This window comes from Microtus oregoni, unplaced genomic scaffold (assembly GCF_018167655.1).
Source record: "Microtus oregoni isolate MIOR12 unplaced genomic scaffold, Mior012 000022F_ref0000154, whole genome shotgun sequence".
NCBI classification, from domain to species: Eukaryota; Metazoa; Chordata; class Mammalia; order Rodentia; family Cricetidae; genus Microtus; species Microtus oregoni.
In genome coordinates, this window is record NW_024543081.1 from 4,913,814 (window position 1) to 4,937,591 (window position 23,778).

Below are 23,778 nucleotides of genomic sequence, written 5' to 3' on the forward strand. Positions count from 1 at the left end.
GCCTACCAGTAAGGTTCCACCTGGCAGCTTGTGTCTTTCCCCTCTGGCGGCTACATGGCATCTCTAGACTCTGCCTTTTTTCTCCCAGCATTCAGTCTAGTTTTCCCCTGCCTAATTCTACTCTTTTCCCCTATCACAGGCCAAGACAGTTTCTCTATTAACCAATGGTATTCACAGCATACAGAAGAGAATCCCACATCAGCCATGTTTCTTTTTTTTCTAAGATATGTGTTTAGCTTTTAAATTTCCCTGTGGCCGGGCGGTGGTGGCGCACGCCTTTAATCCCAGCACTCGGGAGGCAGAGGCAGGCGGATCTCTGTGAGTTCGAGACCAGCCTGGTCTACAAGAGCTAGTTCCAGGACAGGCTCCAAAGCTACAGAGAAACCCTGTCTCGAAAAAGCAAAAAAAATAAATAAATAAAAATAAATTTCCCTGTGTCCACAGTCTTTGATATGTTGTATCTTTTTTACTATATTCAATATACTTCAATTTCCCAATGCCTAGGTTTTGTTTTATTTTGATTTTTAATTTTAGGTGGTAAAAAGATGGCACAGTGGTTAAAAACACTGTTGCTCTTACTTGGGTACAGTTCTCAGCACCCACAAATTGGCCCATGAATATTATAATTCCAGTTATATGATCCTTCCTCCTTTTGACCACCACAGGCACCACACATGGTACTCATACATACATTCAGACAGAGCACTCATACATGTAAAATATAACTGAAATAAATCTGATATTTAAAATTTTTAGTTTTAATATTAATGTGTGTATGTATGGGTGAGCGTGTTAGTTCAGCTGTCCAAAGAGACCAAAAGAGGATTTCCTGGGACTGGAGTCTCAAGCAGTTGTGAACCATCTGACATGAATGCTGGAAACCAAACTCTGATCCTCTGCAAGAGCAGCACATACTCTTAAACACCGAACCATCTCCCCAGCCCTTATTATGAAACAGGATCTCACAAATAGACCAGGTTAGCCTTGAGCTCTCAAGTCTCCTGATTTCTTCCTACCAAATTATGGGATTACAGGTATGTACTACCGCATCAGGCTTTTGTCCTGTTTCTGTGTTTTATGTTTATTATTATTTAAAGGTGTATACCACCCACTAATATTCAGGGTTTTTTTTTTTTTTCCACATTTGTTTTCTTGAGACAGGGTTTCTTTATGTAGCCCTGGTTCTCCTGGAATTCCCTCTGACCAGGCTGGCCTCAAACTCAGAGACACACCTGCCACTGCCTCCTAAGTCCACTACCACCTGGCTAAAGTAATTATTGGTACATTAAATTTTCGTTTTTGTTGGGGGATATTTGTTTGTGCTGATTGCTCCAGGACCACCAATAGGGTCCAACTTTGGTTCAGAGGGCAGAGTTCACATTTTGTGGGCTGGTGTGAACCATAGAGTTTCCAGGCCGACTCAGAGGGAGATAGGACACACAGGGGGAAAAAAAACGAAGAATTGAAAGGTTGTGTGGTTTCTTCAATCTGGGAAGAGAGAGGAAGCAGATGTTTGAGTCTCTGTAGATCTGTGGACCTCTCAGCTTTATTTGCTAACACTTACTCCCAAGTTATATTTTTTAATACAACGTAAAAAGAAATCACAATAAGTTTTACCATTTAACTTCTTGCTTATTCTCTTTCTTCCTCCTTTTTCACTTCTCTTTTCTTGCCTTCCTGTGGGATAAGTGTTTAGAATTCCATTTTGATTTGTTTGTAGTATTATTAGCATAATATTTGTGTAGTTTTCTCAGTGGTTTTCTGGCCATTACAATAATCATGAATATATTGTCATAATCTATTCATATTTACATTTAGTAATATGAGTGAAGTACAAAACTTCACTGCATTTGTCTCTTTATCTTATCCACTAAAACCTATAAATATTTTTGTTTTGTTTAGTTTTTTTTTGAGACAGGGTTTCTCTGTACATTCCTAGCTGTCTTGGAACTGGCTCTGTAAACCAGGCTGGCCTCAAAATCGGAGCTCAATCTGCCTCTGCCTCCTGAGTGCTGGGATTAAAGATGTACACCATTATCACCCAGCAAAACCTATAAATTAAAAAAAATTTACATGTACATTTATATAACTTATTCTATATATACATATATAAGTTTAGGCTGTAGAAGGCTTTTTTTAAGCTACCAACCAACTCCCAAATCATGACATGGAGACTTATTATTAGTTTTAAACGCTCAGCCTTAGTTTAGCTATTATTTTAATCTGTTTATCTATGTTATGTCTTGAGGCTTTTTTCCTCCCTCCCTCCCTTCCTTTCTTCTTTCCCTGTTCTACTTTCACTGCTTCTCATGTCAGTTTGTCTGCCAGCTGCCTGGCCCCTGGCCCTGGGTGTGTCACTCTGCTTTTCTTTTGTTCTCTCCTCCTTTTTCAAGCCTAGATTTCTCTTCTTATTTATTCTGTCTGCCTGCTAGTCCCACCTATCCCTCTCCTGCCTAGCTATTCAGCTTTTTATTAGACCAATCAGGTGCCTTAGGCAGACAAAGTGAAACAAATGCAACTCATCTTTATAAAATTATACAAATGCAGCCAAACAAATGTAACACATCTTTACATTGTTAACAAAGGCAGCAGAAACAAATGTAACACATCTTTACATTGTTAACAAAGGCAGCAGAAACAAATGTAACACACTTTTATACAGTTAAAGTAATATTCTGCAACATCAACAAGTGTAACACATCTTTGCCTAGTTAAAATAGTATTTCACAACATTAGACAGTGTTATTTTTTTTGCTTCAACAAAATAACATACAAACATACAAAAAAACAGTATGGTCTAATTTTCTTACTTTATTTTATGTACATTGGTGTTTTGCCTGCATGTATGTCTGTATGGAGGTGTTAGATCTAGTTCAGATAGTTGTGAATGGCCAGGTGAGTGCAGAGAATTGAACCTGGGACCTCTAGATGAGCAGTCATTTCTCTTAGCCACTGCCATCTCTCCATCTGTAACTCTAGTTCCAGGGGACCCAACAGCCTTAGCAAAACACCAAAGTAGATAAAATAAAAAATAAAGAAGAAACACATTGATGATGTCCTATAACACATTGACGATGTTCTGTAACACACCGGTGATATCCTGTAACACACTGATGATGTCCTGTAACACACTGATGATGTCCTGTAACACACTGATGGTGTCCTGTAACACACTGGTGATGTCCTGCAACACAATGATGGTGTCCTATAACACATTGACGGTGTCCTGTTTCACTTGCCTGTCTTGTATTCATCACATTACTTTTTCCCTTGCTGAAGTTGACTTCTGTTATCATGACTTTCCTCCTTGAGAGCTTCCTTCAGCTAATCTTCCTTGTGTTTACACACGTGTATATACGTGGGCCTGCATACACGCACACATACACAAACATACACACACTCCTGCAGACATGCATATGCACACACATGCATATTTGTGCATATGCACAGAGGCCAGATGAGAGAGTGTCGTTTTCGAAGCCAGAAAGCCTCTGCAATCTTTCTGTCTGCCCCTTGGAGCTGGGGTTTTACAGGTATTCATAGGAAGGTAGCTCGTTCTATGTGCTGAAGTCTGAACTCCAGTCCTCCTGACTGTGCTTGCTGCTGAGACATTGCTCCTGCTTGTGTCTCTTGTGTAGCTCTGTTCATGGCGCGTCGTTCTAATCTTTCTACATAGAGATTCTTTTTATTTGTTCTCATTCAATCTGAAGGAGTTCCAGTAAAAACAGAGTTCCTGGTGGACAGCTCTTTTCTTGAAAAGCAGTGTCTACATCTTCCTGGCCTCAGTGGCTTCTGCTGAGAAGTACAGGTACCGAGATTCCTCGTCACTGCAGGACTCATTTTTCTTAGTCCACTTGGCAGAGGTTTGGTCTCCAGTTCAGAAGTTTAACTATGATGCATATAACAGGGTTTTTTTTCGGGGGGGGGGGGTTGTCTTATTTGGACCTCACTAACCTTGAATGTGCAGATTTCTAGCATTTGCCGTATTGAGGAAGTTTCTGCTATTGGATCTTCAAATATTTTCTCAGTCCCATGCTTCTTCTTGGACTTCACTGACACAAAGCCTAGCAAAAACTAGATTTATTTTTTAATAGTCCTATAGATCCCCGAGGCTATGTTCAATTTCTCTCCATCTATTTTCTCTCTACAGTGTAGCTGGGCAATTTTTATGACCTTATCTTCCAGTTCAGAGTCCAGATTCATTCCTATGTCATAGCTAATTTGCTATCGAATCCATCCAGTAAGTTTTTCAAATTTTTGGTTCATTGTTTGTCCTTTTTTTTTGTTCTGTAATTTCCCTTTGGTTCTTTTGATAAGGAATTTTTCCTAAGTTTTTCTGTGTGCTCATTTATTTCAAGATAATTTGTAATGACTATTGAAGCATTTTTGTGATTGCTGCTTGACAGTCCCTGCCAGACAATCCCACATCTGTCTCCTTTGTGCTGCCCCTGGTTGATGATCTCTTCCCAGTCAAGCTATGAGTTTTTATTTAAGTCATTTCTCAGCCGTGATTGGAGCATTTGGGTTAGGTTTATGAGACTGAATCCTACTTAAACCTTCCCTGTCATTAAGCCAGGCAGTTTTTTTAAGCAGATGAGGGCTTCCTGGGCTGCTCTGGGTTGTGACTCTCATGGCCCTGCGGTTTTCAGAGCCCTTACCATCTTATGCTGATCTATTTTATTCATCTGGTGACACTGAGGTATCTACTTAATTCTTTGGGGTTCTTGTGGGAATAGAGGTGCTTCTCATGCTGCCCAGTGGGAGGGGAGGAGGCCAAGTGAGGTGGACTTGCTAGTCACAGGCTCCTTGAATTCGTGGAAGGTACTGAAGCTTCTCTCACTGCTGGGCGGGGGTCTGGGAAGACACAGATGTACCCGGGCACCTCTACCACTGACTGGAGGAGCAGAAGATATATAGTCTAGACTCCAGATTAAGAGTGTGGGAGGCTGCGGGTTGTGTGTTTCCGAGGCCCCTGGCCAGCCTGCTTTGCCCCTCCTGTCACTGAGACTTCTACAGTTATCTGCTGTGTCACTTAAAAGCTGTTTGGTTGGAAGGAGCAGGAAGAGATTAGTCAATGCCATCAGGGTTGATGAGAAGCCGCTGGTTACCTGTTGGTTTGGAGGGACTCTCGCCCTGTTGTCTCCCATTTCAGTCTCTCAGGTGCTGCTGTTGCAGATGGGTACCCCAGGTTCCACGGTCACTTTTAGAGCAGTGTCATATCCATCAGCACTCACTCTCAATTTCCTGCTCCCAGAGTCCTTGACAACTAAATCGATCTTTGTAGATTTGCCTGGTCTGGACATTTTCTCTAAGTGAAGACATATAGCGTGTGTCCTTTTGTGTCTGGCTGCTTTTGCTGAACTTGTTTTCCAGGTTCATCTGTGTTATAGCATGTCAATTTTTCATCTTTCTTTCTTTTTTTTTCCTTTTTTTTTCTTTTTTTTTCTTTTTTTCTTTTTTTTTCATTTTTCTTTAAAACTTTATTTACCTTTTAATCAGTCATCCCCCCCCTTTTCCCTATTGTGAATAATACTGTTTTGTTTTTATTTTTGTTTTTTCAAGACAGGGTTTCTAAGTGTAGTCTTGGCTATCCTGGAACTCGCTCTGTAGACCAGGCTGGCTTTGAACTCATAGAGATCCCCCTGCCTCTGCCTCCCCAGTGCGCCACCACCACCTGGCATATTTTCATTTCTTTTGGGCATGAATTCAGAGTGGATTTATAGGGACAGGTTAGCTCTATGCTCAGCATTTTGAGGAACAGCATAAGAGTATCAGTGTTTCTGCGTCCCTGCCAGCACGTACCCTAGACCTTTTGGGTTCTAGTTATCCCAGTGGTTGTACAGTAGCATCTCACTGTGGGTTGCATTTACAGGTCTGTGAGGGCTGATGATGTGGGGTGTCTCCTTCGGCTCACTGGTATATCTTCTTTACAGAAGAGTTTGTCCCAGTCCTTGGCCCATTCGTTAATGCTTTTGCTTGAGTGTTTTGAATTGAGGACCTTGGCTTTCATTCCAAGGGAGATAGCATCCATGATGTTCTCGGTTTGGGAGTGATGGAATCATTTGAGGTGCTACACAGAGAAACAGGGAGGTACAAAGTATCTGAGTGATGAGTCAGCCACAGGGGTCTCCCAGGTGAGCGAAGATGTTGACTGGTCTTCGGGGGGACAGAGGAGTTGGTGTTGTGGGTCTGGTTCTGGGTGTGTTGTGAAGAGGAACTCGCAGAATTTCTGATAGATTTTTTTTTCTTTTTGACAGTGTCTCACTATGTAGCTCTGGCCGTCCTTGATAAACTCAGAGAGATCTGTTTGTCTCTGCCTCCCGAGCGTTGGGATTTAAGGTATAAACCATAAGTCTGGCTGATGATGGATCTTACGTGAGCAGTTGAGGCTACTTATCATTGAGAAGCATGAAGGGCCCAGCATTTGAGACTGCCTTCACGTCATACAGCTTCAGGAACACAGAGTGAACATCTTCATCAAACAAAATTTGCTGTGGCATGGTCTGGAGGCCAAAAGTCTGAAATGAGCGTCTGCAGGGCCACCTCCCTCTCAAGCCTGAGGTGGAAGACTCTTCCTGTCTCCTAGCTCCTGGTTATGAGGCTGTCAGTCCTTCATCATCTTTGACTTTGTGGTACCCTCACAGCAGTCTTTGCCCCAATGTGCCTGCATCTAAAATTCCAGTTTCCCACAAGGATATCAGGCACAGGAGTGGGGCCTGGCTTAAAGACGTGACCTTGATTACACATATGAGGACTGTTTCCAAACCAGGCCACGGTTCAGTACTGTGACTGAGGACTTCAAAACAGCTTTACAGGAGACACGCCTCCTCTTTCAGTGAGGGAGACAACAGAGCCACTTGGGGATGAAGGCTGAAGCCAAGCCTCAGAGGGGTTATGTCTGAGAGGCCTATTAGAGACCATGCCAAGGAAGCTGCTGAAGGATGGGTTAAAAAAAAAACAAAACTTACAAACATGACTCATGCAACTCTAAAGCGAAGATGTGTCAAAGATGTCTTTAATCATCGCTGAGCAAGCCAGCACGGTGAGACCATTCATGGCACTGAAGAGAGGCATTTGCAGTGACTGATGCAGAGCTTGCTTGAGGAGGCTTGGTAACCCAGATTACCAAAGCAAACTGTTGATGCTCCTCGGGGCCATCAAACTGCCACTCTCTTGATCATCTCTTCCCCCAGGCAGAAATCACTTTCTGTTAGTCACTATTGGATTTTTTGCACTGTCATCAAACAAGAATCATTTAACTTAGCCGCCTGTTTTCTACAAGTTAAAAGAAAAAAATCTACCTTTCCTGACTTGTCTAGCAAGACGCATACCCCAGGAATCTGAAAATTCCCTCTGCAAGTCTGCTGGACAGCATTCAAGCTGATGTTGAAAAGACACATGCCACTCTTTTGCTTAATCCTACATTTTGGAAGTGCTTTATTAGCTCCCACTTGGGATGGTAATCTCCCAGGGTTATTGTTGTCCCAGGAAAGTCAGTTGCCTTGTGTGCTGACCTGGTTCATGCACACAGGTACTGTGAGAGGCGGTAATTAACACAGACGAACCTCCTTGTTAGGTGATACAGCTAAGCCATGCATTACACAAGAACAAGGCCGGAAAATCAGCTCCGTCTGACGATGTCATCATGAGGAATGTGGGACTGACCCTCAATTATGCCTAAGGTAGATTCTGATTTGCCTTTCTAGACCTTGGTTAGGAAACTGAGCCAAACTAATCTTCAGGTTTGCTTACAGTCCTTGTGTGTGGGGGTGAGTTTCCATTTTCTCACCAGCCTCAGTGGCTATCATGGTTCCTGGGTTTCCAGACTGTGTCTCTGTGTAAGGGTGGGCCTTTGTTTTTTTGTTTTTTTGTTTTTTTTGGTTTTTCGAGACAGGGTTTCTCTGTGGTTTTGGAGCCTGTCCTGGAACTAACTCTTGTAGACCAGGCTGGTCTCGAACTCACAGAGATCCGCCTGCCTCTGCCTCCCAAGTGCTGGGATTAAAGGCGTGCGCCACAACCGCCCAGCTAGGGTGGGCCTTTGTATGGCAGAGTACAGGTGTCTGGCCAGTGTGGGTCTGAGGGTGGTGTGGAGTAGCTCATGTACTCCAAACTTTGTTCCTTTTTATGGTGGGCATGCCATGTGGCTCATGAGAAATTTAAAACCTTATGAGGTCTTAATGTAAAGTCTTGGTTACATAAATGATTTGATATCCCAGTGAAAAGGACAACCAATTTCTATCATAAATATGTAAAGCATTTGGTTTTCATTAAGAGGAAAGGTTATAAGCCAGACAAGGAAGCAAATACCTGTGTTCTCAGCACTTTGGAGGCTGAGGCAGAAAGACTGAGTTAAAGGCCTGTCTGGGCTACAGAATAGTAAGTTCTAGAACAACCTGGGCAACTAGAGTCTGCTACAAAACACACAAGAAAGAATAAGCATAGATATATGGTGGTGGTGCACGCCTTTAATCACAACACGAGAGGCAGAGGCAGGCAGATCTCAGTGAATTCGAGGCCAACCTGCTCTACAAAGCGTGTTCCAGGACAGCCAAAGCTACACAGAGAAAAGGAAAGCAAAACAAAGCAAAGCAACAACAGCAACAACAAAATAATTTAAAAAGAAGATAGCACAAGCCTTAAGCATGATCATAATCAAGGTCAGCCTGTGCTATATACAGTGAGTTCCAGTCTGGCCTGAACTAGATATTGAGAGCCTATCTCAAAAACAAAAAGTAGACAGCAACAACAAAACCAACTAACCAAATTATAAAGCTCTTTTTGATAGATGAATCTAAGTCATAATTTTTTAATTAGCTGTAACTATTCATACCATCTATTGTTATTTTTTTCTTCGTGAGACAGGGCCTCTCTTTGTGGCTTAGGCTGGACTGGAATTCACTTTGTAGCCCAGTCTGGTCTCAAACTCACGATATTTTTGCCTTAGCCACCAACCATAGTGCTAGGATTATGTGTATATAAGACAATGGCCAGCTCATGTCATGTTCCTTGCCATGCTTTAGTCTTTTTAATTACTGCTGTTTTTGTGTTTTTGTTTGTTTGTTTGATTTTGAGATGTGGTTTCTCTGTGTAACAGCCCCCGGCTCTCCTGAAACTCCCAATGTAGACCAGGCTGGCCTTGAGCTGAGATCCACCTGCCTCTGTCTCCCCAGTGTTGGGATAAAAGACATGCACCACCACTGCCTGGACTGTTTTGTTTTTTTGAGGCAGGGTTTCTCTGTGTAGCCCTGGCTGTCCTGGAACTCATTCTGTAGACCAGGTTAGCCTCAAACTCAGTGCTAGGAGTAAAGGTGTGAGCCACCACTGCCTGGCGATTTAATCTTTTATCTTTGTCCTTCTGTTCATTACTGTTGTTGATTTTTTTAAAATCTTTTTCTTACATTTGAAAGGCGTAAGTTACATTTCCATTTTTCAGGTGGATATTTTGATATTTTAACATTATAGTCCATTTTCTTTGGATTCTAAAGTCCTCTAACCATATAATGTAAGAATGTCATTGCTCTCTCTCTCTCTCTCTCTCTCTCTCTCTCTCTCTCTTTTCTCCCCCCCCCCCCCCCCCAGTCAGGGTTTCTCTGTGTTACAGCCCTGGCTGTCCTGGAATTCACTTTGTAGACCAGGCTGGCCTCGAACTCAGAGATCCTCCTGCCTCTGCCCCCCAGTGCTGGGATTCAGGACATGTGTCATCTCGTCCACTCACACTTGCATGTCTCGTTGCCGCTTCTCTTCATGTATGCAGCAGAGTTTGTTTGTCATTTCTGGATACTATCTGACATTACTAGTGCAAACTGGTTTCATAGCTGAAATCCATGTCTTGCTACTGATTTCATTTTTAATCTTTTTTTTTAAAATATTTATTTATTTATTATGTATACAATATTCTGTGTGTATGGCCAGAAGAGGGCACCAGACCCCATTATAGATGGTTGTGAGCCACCATGTGGTTGCTGGGAATTGAACTCAGGACCTTTGGAAGAGCAGGCAATGCTCTTAACCTCTGAGCCATCTCTCCAGCCCCTCATTTTTAATCTTGCTAACATATATTTTTAGTAATTTTTAGAGATTTGTTTCAGTAAACTTAACTGTATATGGACTAGGAATCCATCTTTATTTTGCCGTCTCATTTGAATACTAGTTTCTACTGTATATGAATCCCAGATTCAATTCTTTTAGAATTTTGGTAATTCCGCCTCCACACATATTTGAGTCACCATAAAGGTCCTTCCTCTGATAGCTTTTCCGTTGCTTTCTTCATTCTTGAGATTGCAGGCTGTCTTGGTATCATGCCTGCACGTGGGACTCCCCCGGCCTACTAAGCAGGGCTTTCATTCTTGGAGGACTCATATTCTCCCTCAGTCCTTCCTGCTCTGTGAAGGTTTCCTGTCTTTTCATCTTTTGTTTTATGAGATTGTGTCTTAGCTTTACTCGGTGTTGTGGGAGATCCTTCAGTTGCTGGTTTGCATATAGTTTTCCCAGGGTAGAGAGAAGATTGAGGGCTTAGCTTGCTTGTTCTTTATGGCTGGCTGGCCTGGCATGTTTGGATTCAGGTAAGTGGGCATCTATAGAGGAGGCAACATTTGCTGTTTCTGGCTTCATGGCAGATGTGTTTTGGCCTCTCAGGGTTGCTCCTACCATGACTCAATGGTGTTCTAGAAGGGTACTAGATAACCATAGGACCTTGCTTCTGAGTGGCCACAGGATAACCTTGGTTCCAGAATTAACCCACCCTTAAAAACTTTATTTTCTAACAAGGTAATCACTTTTAATCCCAGTACTCAGGAGGCAGAGACAGGTAGATCTCTGAGTTCAAGGCCAGCCTGGTCTACAGAGGAAGTTCCAGGACAGCTAGAGGTACACTGAGAAACCCTGTATTGCAAAACAAACGACAACAACAAAAGACTTTATTTCCAACCTATAGTTTGGCTGCAGTGGGGCATGAGTGTTGGCCAGCAAGAAGCTCATGGGGCACCAGTCCCAACCTGGGATGCTCAAGTGAGCAAGGCTGTACTGTCCTAGTCACTGGTACCTTTTCCTGAGCAGTGATCTTGACCTGCTTAGGAAGATGGGGCCCTGCTCTTGAGTGAAAAAGCTTGTCTGTTTACCTGAGGGTGACGTTGTCCACCTGATGTCACAGGCACATCGCTCCTTTATTACCATGACCTCCATGACCTTCCTCTAAAAGGGAACCAAAGAACCACCTAGTCTTCACTCTCATTTCAAAACATTTAGAGATTAATCTCACAATGAAAATTCTCAGGAAGCCACTAACTTTTAGAGTTTTAAAGTAAAGGCTCAAGTAGAAGCAACGTACTGGCAAGTAGGACTGGTGTCTCTGAGCTCCTCCCCACAGGGCCCTGCTCTTGAAACCTTCAGTAGTCTTCCCAGCCCAGGTTTCTCAACCTGGGGGTCAAAGGACCCTTTCACAGGGTCACATATTAGATATCCTGCATATTGAATATTTACACTGCAATTCGTAACAAAATAGCAAATTTACAAAGTAACAAAATTACGGTTATGAAGTAGCAACGAAATAAATTTATGGTTGGGGGGGTCACTGCAATATAAGGAACTGCATTGAGGGTGGCAGCGTTAGGAAGGTTGCGAACCACTGCTCTACTGACCAGGTCCTAGGAAAAGAGGGCAGTGCTTAATGAACGACTTAAAAGAGGAAGATCTGAGCCGGTTGTGGTGGCCCATGCCTTTAATCTCAACACTTGAGAGGTAGATCTCTGTGAATTTGTGGCCAGCCTGGTCTACACAGTGAGTTCCGGGACAGCCAAAACTACATAGTGAGACCCTGTCTCAAAACAACACCCCCCCCCCCACACACACACACACGAGGAAGGGTGTGTTGGGACATGCCCCACGACCTGACTGTTACATTCTTTTTGAGACCTCCATACTTGTCAAGGTCAGAAGTAATCCTCAATTTCTTTCCAAACCCAGTCCTACCCAACCACTGACCCCTCCTTATGCTGCCACCTCAGGGTCCTCCAATCCTTGTCATTTATTCCTCAGAGGGATCCACCCTTGTCTGGTGACCCTCCCTCAGGACCCTTATTTCCATCCCCTTCTAACTCAGTCTTAACTACCCTGGTCACCTGACACTACCAGAACCTCACTTATATCCCCCCCCCCTTAGGATGTCTATTTTTGATTCCTTCAAGAACCACCCCCTTGGAAAACACACCCTCTCAGGAAACCCTACCTGCCCCTTAGGGTCAGCATTCTGGCTCTACTTAGAGCCACTGCACCCCCTAGTAAACATCACCTGGTTTACCCCATTCCTGTGGCACTCTCGTCCTTCACTCTCCACCCTTCAGGAGCCCCACCCTTTCTTCTCAGAACCACCCTTCCCTGTCACCTCACTTTGCACTCCTCTCCCTCCTCACTCCTCAGGATCCCCACCCTAACACCCCGAGAGAGCCACCCTTCCTGGTCACCCCACTCATGCCTTCGCGTCCTGCCCCGCCCCCTCATCCCGGCTTGGCGCGGCGCGCGTCATGGCGGCGGCGGGCGGGGCGCGTCTCGCACGCAGCGCGCCGGGCGGAGCGCTCGCCGCATTGTTTGCTTCGCTGGGGAGCGAGCAGCGCCTCGGCAGGCGTCCGAGTAGCTCCGCGTCCGCGTCCTCCGCCCGGCCGGGCCCCGAGCCGGCCTCAGCCGGCCCTGCCGGCGCCGCCGACCCCGCCCGAGCCGCGGCGCCCTGCGGGCCCGGAGCCGCCGATCGAGCGCGCCCCGGAGCCCGGCGGGGCTCGGCTGCGCGGCCGTTGGCGGAGGAGCCGCGGCGCCATTAGCGCCGCCTCGGCCGCGCCGGCCCCCGCGCCTGCCCGCCCGCCGGGCTCCCGCGGCCGCGGCGCCCCGAAGGTGAGTGTCTGACGGTTGCTGCTCGCCGCCCGCTTCGCCGGCCGGGGCGGAGGCGCCGGCGCCATGTTTGGCGGCCGCGGTGGCGGCTCCGCATTGTCCGCGGGCGGGGAGGCCGAAGAGTCGGGACGGCGAGGCCCGGAGGCCGTGAGGCCTGGCGGGAGCGGAGGCCGGGGAGGACTGAGAAGGCCGGGCCGGCGTGGGCCGCCGTGAGTCGGCGCGCCCGGGGACGCCGAGATGGGTGCCGGCGGCTTGCCGAAGAGGCCGGGGAGGCGAGACCGCGGCGGGATCGCGGAGGCGGAGGCCGCGGCCGGGTGGGGGTGGAGAGGGACACGGAGGCCACGGCGGGGTCGGGGAGACAGAGGCGTAGAAGGAGGCCTCCTTGGCGCGGAAGGCGCGGCCAAGAGAATGGAGCCGGCGGCGGGGCTCAGGAGGCGGGGAAGCAGTCGTGCCGGGCGGGCTCTGGGCGTCCCGGCTGTCTGTCTGAGCGGCCGGGGCCACATCGAGGCCGGGCGTCGGACAGCGGAGGAGGCGGAAGGCCTGGGGTCTCGCGGCGTCTGCCTATGTCCCTCGCCCGAAGCCTTGGCGGTGCGGAGCGGGTCGCATTATGTAACAAATAGGTCCGATCTATTTTGCCAAGACAGGAAACTCCCTTGAAGAGGGATGGGCTCGGAAGATTTCCTAAGTCGAGCGCGTCCTGCTATCTCCGGAGCAAGCCCGCAGCTCCGCCAAACTCCGTGGATGTGTGCAGGAAACGCTGAGAAATGAACGCGCGTGCGCGACTTTTCTTGGGCCTTTAGGAGAGAAGCAACTTTCCTGTGCATAATTTGCAGAAAACACTGCTCTTCTTCGTGCACTGCAGTTGTGACACACTTTCACACACCTAGGAAAACGCCCCCTTAATGGAGGCCATTCCCTTCACCCAGCTGCGACTGTTTTAAGAGTTTCTGTCATCTGGTAACATATAGTTACAGAGTTGGGGTATTTATTTACTTTTTTAACACCTGCTGGGTCTGGCGCTGTCCTGAGTCTGTGTTCATTCCTTGAATGGTCACACCACCGTTAGAGGTGTGTCTCTTTCCTGTGCGTGCTTTTACAGTGAGGGGTAGAAGAAGCTGGAAGAAGCTTGCCTACAAACGCCAGGGCAGGAAATGAACCGAGCTGATTTTGAGCATGGAGTCTTTTCCTCTTTTTTGCCAGCAAAGCTTTTTTAGGATTTGTGTAACAGTTATTTCTGGAGAAAGCATGCTTATTGCCTTTGCTGATCCCTCCATGGAAATGCTTGTTTCTGCACAGAGCCGGAGGGTCAAAGTGCTGGGCGGATATAGGTAAAACGAGGAAGCAGATGAGATTGTTGGGCCCCGGACTGAGCAGTACTGCTAAATGCCCTCTTTCCCCGGGTCACAATTACATTTTCAAATTACAGAGCGGCTGTGGCCGTTAAGTATTAGGTTCAGTTCTTGTCGAAAAGTGGTTTAAAGACCTTCAGTGCTCACTAGAAGAATGTGGGATTTGAAGGATTGGTTGCAGTACTTTACTGTAGAGGAGAAAATTACATGTTTGTCTTTAATCTGGGAGCTGTTGCTTCTACCCTGTCCTGGTAGTGATTTGTGAAGTGTCCGTGGGTGCACCATGGTTCTCTGTGTGCGGGATATGTTGCTGACACTAGGATGTGCATCTGTCTAACCTAAGGGATGCTGCAAGTGGCCAAGGGCTGGCTCTGGTGGGTTTGCTAACGGCTCCCTGAGAATCCAGGGTTGAGTAGGTTCCTTGAGGCCCCACAGATGCAGGTGCATTGGGTCTGGCCGACCAGTGTCTTCTTGTTCTTGTTCATAGGAAGATAGTATCTAATTTTCACACAAAACGTGGGTTTCTGCATCCTGTAAGATTTATCTTAAAAACTGCATATACGATTTGTAGAGATTTCTTTCTGGGACTAAAAAGTGTGAAGTCTGCTCTCTGAGGGTTTTTCTCGAAGACTGGTAAGATAATTATGAGGTTGTGAATCCAGGCTTCCTCAAGAGCTGTGATCTGGACTGCTCTGACGGTTGTTCATCTTGGAATGCCTGGGAGTCAGTCTTTTTGCTTCATCTCAGTGAAGTGGGCTCGTGTAGAGGGAAGAGTTTGAATTGTCTCTGCCGTTGTTGCTCCATGTGCTTGTCCTGCTTGATTAGTGGTTCAGATACCAAGTCACCTCAGGGAAAACTGAAAGGCAAGGAGTCCTCAACAATGAGGTGGGAGTGTAGGCTGGCAGTACCCTGATTTTGTCCACACTGGAAATGAACAATTCTCTGCATTGAAGTTTTCAGGCATGTGAGCCAGTGACAAGGACTCTGATTTGTTGGGGTGGGGGGAATTCTGCAGGCTTTTTGAGGTTTGTCAGAACCCATCCTTTCTTTGGAGCAAGATATGAACATTTTCAAGTGTGTCAGGAAGACAGCAGAGATGCCTTTTGACTTCTTGCCCACAGCTACATTGACTTGAAGAGTATGTGTTCCAGCACATAGCCAGATGCTGGCCTGAATGAAGAGAAAGGCTGATGCTGCCCATGGGAGTTTCCATGGTGGTCACTGCTTAGGCTCTGTGGAAGCTACATTGGACTGCTTGGGGCAAAGATATTCAACAGATCTGTTCAGGGTTCCTTTCTAAGTCCTGACAAGGCTGTGTGTTTGTAGGATGTGTGTGGGAAGAATGGACTACTTTATGCTAATGAGTTATGGAAGCTACTGGCCCCCAGCACAGGGTTCACAGGAGCCCTCAGCTAGGCAGTGGTGGAAAAAAGAAAGGAGAGCTAAAAGGCTTGTTAAGTCTAGGTGGCCATTGAGAATGCCTGCTTTGTGGCTACAGGTATCTATGTGATGTGAAGTCTACCTGAAAAACAATCCTATACTTGTGAGCAAGAGGCCAAAGTCTCAAACTCTGGAGGGCATGTTGCTGTTTTGTAGGCAACTTTTTCTTTTGTTTTCCTTTTTTTTGGGGGTGGGGAGTGACAGGGTTTCTCTGTGTAACAGCCTTAGCTGTCCTGAAATTAGTGCTGTAGACCAGGCTGGCCTAGAACTCACAGAGATCTGCCTATCTCTGTCCCCCAAGTGCTGGGATTAAAGGTGTGCACCACCACTGCCCGGCTTGTAGGTGACTTTTGGCTTGATCTAAAATGGTGACTTATGTGTAGTATGCACCTGTGCCCTAGCTGTTAAGCAAGCAGTATCGTTACTTGGATGTGGTGATGGGCACTATTGAAATGTCCTAGGAGAAGTTGTTTGGAAGTCTCAGAAGTATTCAAGCTCCGAGCTTCATTTGTGGGGTGTTGAGTTGATTTGTTAGTGTTACCCAAGCAAATTTTATGGTTTTCTGGTCTTGTCATCCTGCATGGAATTAACTTTGTTATTGACTTTATTTTAGGTAATCATTGCCAAATGAGGAGGAAAGGACGATGTCATCGAGGCTCTGCAGCGAGGCATCCTTCTTCCCCGTGCAGTATTAAGCACTCCCCCACTCGAGAAACATTAACGTACGCACAAGCTCAAAGGATGGTGGAGATAGAAATTGAAGGACGCTTGCATCGGATCAGTATTTTTGATCCCTTGGAGATCATACTAGAAGATGACCTCACTGCTCAAGAAATGAGTGAATGCAACAGTAATAAAGAAAACAGCGAGAGGCCGCCTGTTTGCTTAAGAACTAAGCGTCACAAAAACAACAGAGTTAAAAAGAAAAATGAAGCCCTCCCCAGCACCCATGGCACACCAGCTTCAGCCAGTGCCCTTCCTGAGCCCAAGGTGCGGATTGTGGAGTATAGTCCTCCATCTGCACCCAGGAGGCCCCCTGTGTACTACAAATTCATTGAGAAGTCAGCTGAGGAGCTGGACAATGAGGTAGAGTATGACATGGATGAGGAAGATTATGCCTGGTTAGAGATCATCAATGAGAAGAGGAAGGGTGACTGTGTCTCAGCTGTGTCACAGAATATGTTTGAGTTCCTAATGGATCGCTTTGAGAAGGAGTCATATTGTGAGAACCAGAAGCAGGGCGAGCAGCAGTCCTTGATTGATGAGGATGCCGTTTGCTGCATCTGCATGGATGGGGAGTGTCAGAACAGCAATGTTATACTCTTTTGTGACATGTGTAACCTGGCTGTGCACCAGGAGTGCTATGGGGTGCCCTACATCCCTGAGGGCCAGTGGCTTTGCCGCCACTGCCTGCAGTCTCGGGCCCGCCCTGCGGATTGTGTGCTGTGCCCGAATAAGGGTGGTGCCTTCAAAAAGACAGACGATGACCGCTGGGGCCATGTGGTATGTGCCCTGTGGATCCCAGAGGTTGGCTTTGCCAACACGGTATTCATTGAACCCATCGATGGTGTGAGGAACATACCTCCTGCTCGGTGGAAACTGACATGCTACCTCTGTAAGCAGAAAGGCGTGGGTGCCTGCATTCAGTGCCACAAAGCAAATTGCTACACAGCATTCCATGTGACATGTGCTCAGAAGGCTGGCTTGTACATGAAGATGGAGCCTGTGAAGGAGCTGACTGGAGGCAGCACCACGTTCTCTGTCAGAAAGACTGCTTATTGTGACGTCCACACACCTCCAGGCTGTACCCGGAGGCCTCTGAACATTTATGGAGATGTTGAAATGAAAAATGGTGTCTGTCGAAAAGAAAGTTCAGTCAAAACGGTCAGGTCTACGTCCAAGGTCAGGAAAAAAGCAAAAAAGGCTAAGAAAGCAGTGGCTGAGCCCTGTGCGGTTCTGCCGACCGTGTGTGCTCCGTATATTCCCCCTCAGAGGTAAGTGCATCTGAACTTGGGTGCAGATGAGCCTGGATTGACAGACTTGATGGAGGACACAGATCAAGGCTGCAGGAAGCCCTCCATTTGTCTGTTGTACCTTCTGAGAGTCGTTTCTTAAGCCATGTCTCCATTCGTTTGCTACTTTCCAGTGGGCAAAAATGTAAGAGAAGTTATAGATTGGGATAGTTTACAATTCTTTGTGACTAAGCGGCCTTGAGTATAAGGTAGGCATGGTTATAGGAGCCACAGCCACACTGGTATTCACTCTGCCCTGGCTTCTGGATTTCATAGCATCCTAGGTTTTCTTCCCATCTGTGTAACATGTTTAAGCTCTCTTACTGCCAGATTTTGGGACCTTGTAAAAAAGTTAAAGAAAAGCATGTGGCTGAAAAAGTGAACCGCCATCCTCTGTAAGGTGCCCCTGAGCTGAGCCCAGACTGGGAGCTGCTGTTAGCAGGGAGATGATGGTCTTCCTGCTAGTCTTGGACTCACAGGGATCTTCTGTCTCCAGCTCCCAAGTGTGGGGTAAAGGTGCTCACCACCACACCTGACTTCTTTCTTCTTTTGCTGCTGATGTCTTCAGTAGTGCAACTGTTGCCTGATCTACAGAAGGGCGACTGTGTGACGGCCCACAGTCTGTGTTCCTGGTGATAGGAGTCCTGCTGTCCCCTTCTATGCTACTTAGGGACTGCTTCAAATCCAATTCAGTCTGCCCTGATCTGCCCTCAATCCGTGTGTCTTCTGTATTCCTTGGCTTGCCTTTTTTGTTTCATTATGTAAAAGGAAGAATGTTCTTTTTCACATCATAGCACCCATTTGAACCCTGTCCCTGAGCCTGGAGGAAGTAATTTTCTGTGAAGGGTATGGACTTTTAGTCTGGTCAGGTATGTAAAGCCCCGAAATGGTGATGTTCATGAGAAGCAGACAGCTGCTCGGAAGCAGCTTACCTGGGTATTGGTGACAGGACTGCTTTGTAAAGACAGGTACTTGGCAAATGAGGACTGTAGACTTTCAGAATATTCTTATTGTTAAAGGGCTGAGGCTGTCTTTAACACAGTGACCATTAGCTTTTTTTTCCTTAATGTTTGACTTGAAGAAGTTGCTCATTCTTAGTAGCTTGTGTTATACATTGGAGTTGGGCACTATGGTGCCACCGTGAGTTCCCGGTGCTCAGGCCAGACCCTGTGAAAACCCCATGAATGGCTAGAGAGTGCATAACCCAGTGCTCAGACCAGACCCTGTGAAAACCAGCATGCCTGTATTGGTAAAATTTTCAGCCTGACTTCAAAGATAGTTTAACTGGGATTTCTGCTTCTGAGGCAGAAAGGATAGGGTTATATCAAGAGCCATGAAAAAGTTGAGTTTTACCAAAACTGAAGTAAATGAAACAACAGTCTATCAGTACTTCTCTGGTCAGCGCCAGATATTACCTGTTTGAGGTGATGGGTGCAGTCCTTGTACCTGTGGTTCCTGATGTTCAGGTTTGGAACATGAGAGCTGCCAGATGGGTGGGACTGTGGGAAGGAGGATCTGTAGGTGAGAACAAAGGCTCTTTGGCCTTCTGTAGCCAGAACCGTTGAGGAAAGAACTTGAAGCTTTAAATACTTCAGGGTCTATTGTAGAGTTCAGCAGGTAAGAGGTGCACCCAGCTTATGCTCTCTCCCAGACAAAATCTTATCTGTTCCAGGATCACCTGGGACTTACTAAGCATGCTGGGTCGGCCTCATACTTGTGAGTCTCTTGCTTCAGTTTGTTAGGTGATGACCATGTCCTGTCCTGTCCTGTTTTGTCTTATTTTGTTTGGAGATGGATCTCACTATGTAGACCAGGCTTGTCTCAAACTCACTATGTATCCCAGGCAGGTCTCAAACTCACAGCTTCAGCCTCTTGAATAATGGGATTACAGGTGTAAGCCAGCATGCTTACTTGGCTACTGCTGCTGCTGCTTTAAGATTTATTCCCCTGTGTGTATGAATGTTTAGACTGCGTGTATTTAAGTGCACTATGTGTATGATTGGTTCCTGCCAAAGTCAGAAGAGGGCTTCAGATCCCCTGGAACTGGAGTTATGGGTGTTTTTTTTTGTGAGTCGGTATGTGGGGGTGCTGGGAATTGAACTCACATCCTTTGCACGAGAAACAAGTGCTTTAACTACATAACCATTTCTCCATCACCCCCCCTTTTTTCCCTTAATTTAGGAACAAACTTAAGTCAGCTTTGAATAGAGATAAAAGTACCTGAACCAGAAGTTTGTTCTGACGAGCTTAAGAGTTTGTATTGCTCCGGTCTCCAGGGAATTCTGATATCTTTGACTACCGTGTCCCTGGACAAGTTCCCACTACCCTCAGTCTGCTGGTTACGTGGGAATGGACTTGCCTCTGGGGGCAGGGGGAGGGCATAAAGGACAGAGCGTGTGCACAATGTAGGGTGTAGCTGGAGACAGGGCTGCTGCTTTTCAGAGTTTAGTCTGTCAACTAGAGTGTCTGTCATGTGACATTCCAGGCTCGTTCAGGATGCAGGCAGGTCTCACCTGAAGAGGGGGGGACAGTTGTTTGAGGAGAACTTTAAAAAAGTGTATTTCTAGTTATTCATATTTTTATTATTTGGCATTTGTAAACCATAAAGATTGCTTTTGATTTATTTAAGCCATAAACTTTAGAGATCAGATACAGATAGTCTTGACTTTGCCCACTTATTTGGAAACTTTCTGTGACTCTTTGATTGGACATCTTTGCACTAACTGTAACCAATAGACTGAGGGCAGTGCTGGATGAGATGGTGCACAGCTTAAATACCAACCCTTGGGAAGCAGAGACAGGTGGATCTCTGAGTTCAAGGCTAGCCTGCTGTACATAGTGAGCTCCCGGACAGCCAGGATTACATCAAGAGACCCCTGTCTCCAAAAGAGAAAAAGTTTTGAAGAACATAAGTGTTTAAGTTTGGGGAAGGTTGAAGACGGAAGCTTGGAGTCCTGAGCTACAAGTTCCCTGAAGTATTAAGCCTACTAATTTTCTTCCCTTGGCTACGCAGGGCCGTACTTTTTATTTCCGGGAGAGTGACTGCTAGTGGGTGTGGCTGTTGTCTGCCTAGATCTGGCTTGGGACTTAGAGCCTCTAGCCACTTGGATAATTGCTGTGCATTTTATTCAGTACAGAAGATGCCTGAGTAGTGAGTTGAGACTGGGGCTCCTTTTCTTTGGTGGTAGTCATATTGGCAGTTCTTGATCTGACTTTGGGAAAAAGACAAAAATGGAATATGAACACTTACGGGTTTCATTGGATAGAGTAGCTCTTGCTTTTGAGTATAGTATTGAATTCTGTTAGGATTTGTACCTTTTTCCTCCTCCATGCTTCTGGCAGTTAATTATATAGCTAGTCCCTGACTTAAGATTTGATTTACCTTTTTTTTCTTCCCCTGAGACAGGGTTTCTCTGTGTTATCCTGGCTCTCCTGGAACTTGCTCTATAGATCAGGCTGGCTTTGAACTCACAAAGATCCTCCTGCCTCTGCTTATGGAGTGCTGGTATTAAAGGTGTGTGTACCACTACACCCGACTTTTCTCTTTTCTTTTCTTTTCTTTCTTTTTTTTAAATTTTTGAGATGGTCTTACTACGTAGCTTTGGCTGTCCTGGAACTCACTATGTAGATTAGACTAGCCTCAAACTCCTTGCAATCCACCAGCCTCTGCATCCTGAGAACTGGAACTAAAGGGGTGTAGCAGCATGCTTGACTGAGTTACCGTGTCATTCTATGCATTCAGTACAAAACACACTTGGAGCTTTGTCCTTTTCGGGCTAGCAATATGTGTCATAGACTCTGGAGGTGCTGGCGACGCACTGATGTGAGCCACAGCTTCGTGAGTGGCACAAAGAGAATGAGCGAGAACTCTTGGTGGGAAACTGTTGCTTAACTAGGCTGTTTGGTAGGAGAGATGCAAGAAATGAACTCTTGACTTGTTGGTGTGAGGTTATCAGCATGTAGCCCTATTATGGCAAAGAGCATCTGTGTTTGATAAACATTTCCATCTGCCACAGGTTGGCCCCATCCCTCCCAGGTGGAAGCCCTACCCTGCATGTACTGAGAGCAACATAGGGGTGTTTGCTGCTGTGGGAGGACCTTGGAAAGCAGGCGGATGCATCTACAATAGTGATACTGGGGAAGAAGCATGAAAGAAACCAACTGAAAAGTACAAAATGACATACTACGGTGTGGAAGGCAGGGCGCCCACCCTGGTACCTGGCAAGTGGAAAGAGCCAAATCAGTCTAGGGGAAGAGTGGGTCTGTCTACTCATTAGACGGTGTCAGCAGCAGCATGCCTTCTGATGTGTTACATTAGCTTGCCCTTGTAAAGCTGTGCCATTATTGATCTGAGTTCTGTGTGTACAAGCCACCCATCTTACTGACTCTGTTCCCACCATCTGGACACCATCCCCTAGTGGGCCTGGGTGTTTTGTCTCTGGGCACTCATCTGAGGGGGCATCTCCAGTGTGGCTGATTTTCTCCTCCTTTTAATTGTCATCATAGTTACTTTGCAGAAATAGAGGTAGATATTTATTTTAGAAGTTTATTGCTGGGGGCAGATTGTTCCTGCTGTCTCACTACTGTTGCTGTTCAGTTTGAGTTCACTCAAAGCTGACAGTGGGGTGAACTTGGTACCAGAGCTGCCCAAGGGAAGGGACCCTGAGGTCAGCAGGACACCCAAGTTTGTTTCAAATTTTCAAAACAAACAAACAAACAAACAAACGGAACAAAAAAGACCTCCATTAGTTCACCTAGTTACTTATTGCTAGTGTTCTGCTGTGAACTGTATACATCCGTATACATGGATTGTGGAGACTTACATACATCCCCTTGCATGGTCAGGTGCCCTTCTGGATATAGGTTTTAAATTATGTCTTTGCAATGGGGAAGGACACAATGTCTAAGTCCTGTATGCATCCACCTTCTAGAGGTAGTCTCAGTGCCTGACTGTTGCTCCATGCACCTAACCCTGCCTGCCTCAAACCCTCCAAGTCATAGGAAGACCATTCTGATAACTGTTTTCTGAGGTGTCAGATCATTGGGCCAGCTGGAAGGTAAGGAGTCAGAGAGCCTGAAGGTAGGCAGGTGAGACTCTGGGCAGTGTCCTGTGGACACAGGGCTGGGGTGTGTAGCTGTATCAAAACTCAATCAGCTGCTGTGCTGTGACTGTTGAGTCTCTTCAGTCTTCCTGGGTTTGGATATTTTCAGTCTTTGTCTTCTGTGCTACCTGGAAAAATGTTCTTTTTGAGTTTGTCTGGTATTGCCTTCTGGTTCACTGAAGTTGTGCTTGAATGTGGAGTAAGTTTTCTTCCTGTGGTTGTGTAGAGCAGTGGTTCTCAGCCTTCCTAGTGCTGCTATCCTTTAACAGTTTCTCATGTTGTGGGGACCCCCAGCCATAACGTTTTTGCTACTTCATAACTGTAATTTTGCTACTGTTATGAGTTGTAATGTAAATATTTTTGGAAGTAGGGGTTTGCCAAAGGGGTTGCTGCCCACAGGTACATGGAGCCTACATATTCTCTGTGGGTGATGTTTTTATTTTTTATTTATTTTTTAAAAGTAGTGTTCTTCTGGCATGTATGTCTACAGGCCAGAAGAGGGCTTCAGGTCTCATTATAGGTGGCTGTAAGCCATCATATAGTTGCTGGGAATTCAACTCAGGACCTTTGGAAGAACAGGCAGTGCTCTTAACGGCTGAGCCATCTCTCTGGCTCAGTTGTTGGTCTTTTTTTATCATGCTATTTGAGAAGAATATTGTTTCCTGTGTGTAGTCTGACATCTGTGGTGAGGCTTGAAAACAATTCCAGACTGAGGGTTGTTTGTTTCTGCTTGGCCAGTCTTTCCTTTGATGGTAGAGTAAGTGTTCATCCTCAGGTCATCCTGTATCTTCCTTCTCCGTGGTGCTTCTGTTCTCCTCCTTTTGTACTGGTTTGTCAGTGACCTGGGTAGGCTGGGAAGTTTCCCTACATGGGCATTGTGAGGGGTCCTGGAGGGTCTGAGAGGAGCCACTTCTTACTATCTCATGGGGTGAGGGGTCAACCATTTGATAGCATTTATAATAAAATTGGCCTCGGCCACAGTTGAGCTGTCACCTCTGA

At 46.1% G+C, this 23,778-nt stretch overlaps 1 protein-coding gene across 4 annotated transcripts in view; it reads left to right on the forward strand.

Annotated features, from left to right (window-relative positions):
• The first annotated feature begins 12,592 nt into the window (after positions 1–12,592).
• Positions 12,593–23,778, forward strand: part of Brd1 (bromodomain containing 1) — a 48,045-nt gene continuing 36,859 nt past the window's right edge. Inside the window, exons 1-2 of one of the 4 annotated variants that reach the window (XR_005976160.1) lie at positions 12,593–12,879; positions 16,279–17,659. Coding sequence is in view for 3 of the 4 variants with exons in the window: in XM_041671914.1 (XP_041527848.1) it covers positions 16,293–17,659 (1,367 nt within the window). In the remaining variant the exon portion in view is untranslated. The remainder of the gene's footprint in view (positions 12,880–16,278; positions 17,660–23,778) is intronic. The other 3 variants (XM_041671914.1, XM_041671913.1, XM_041671915.1) reach the window with 3 other exon arrangements.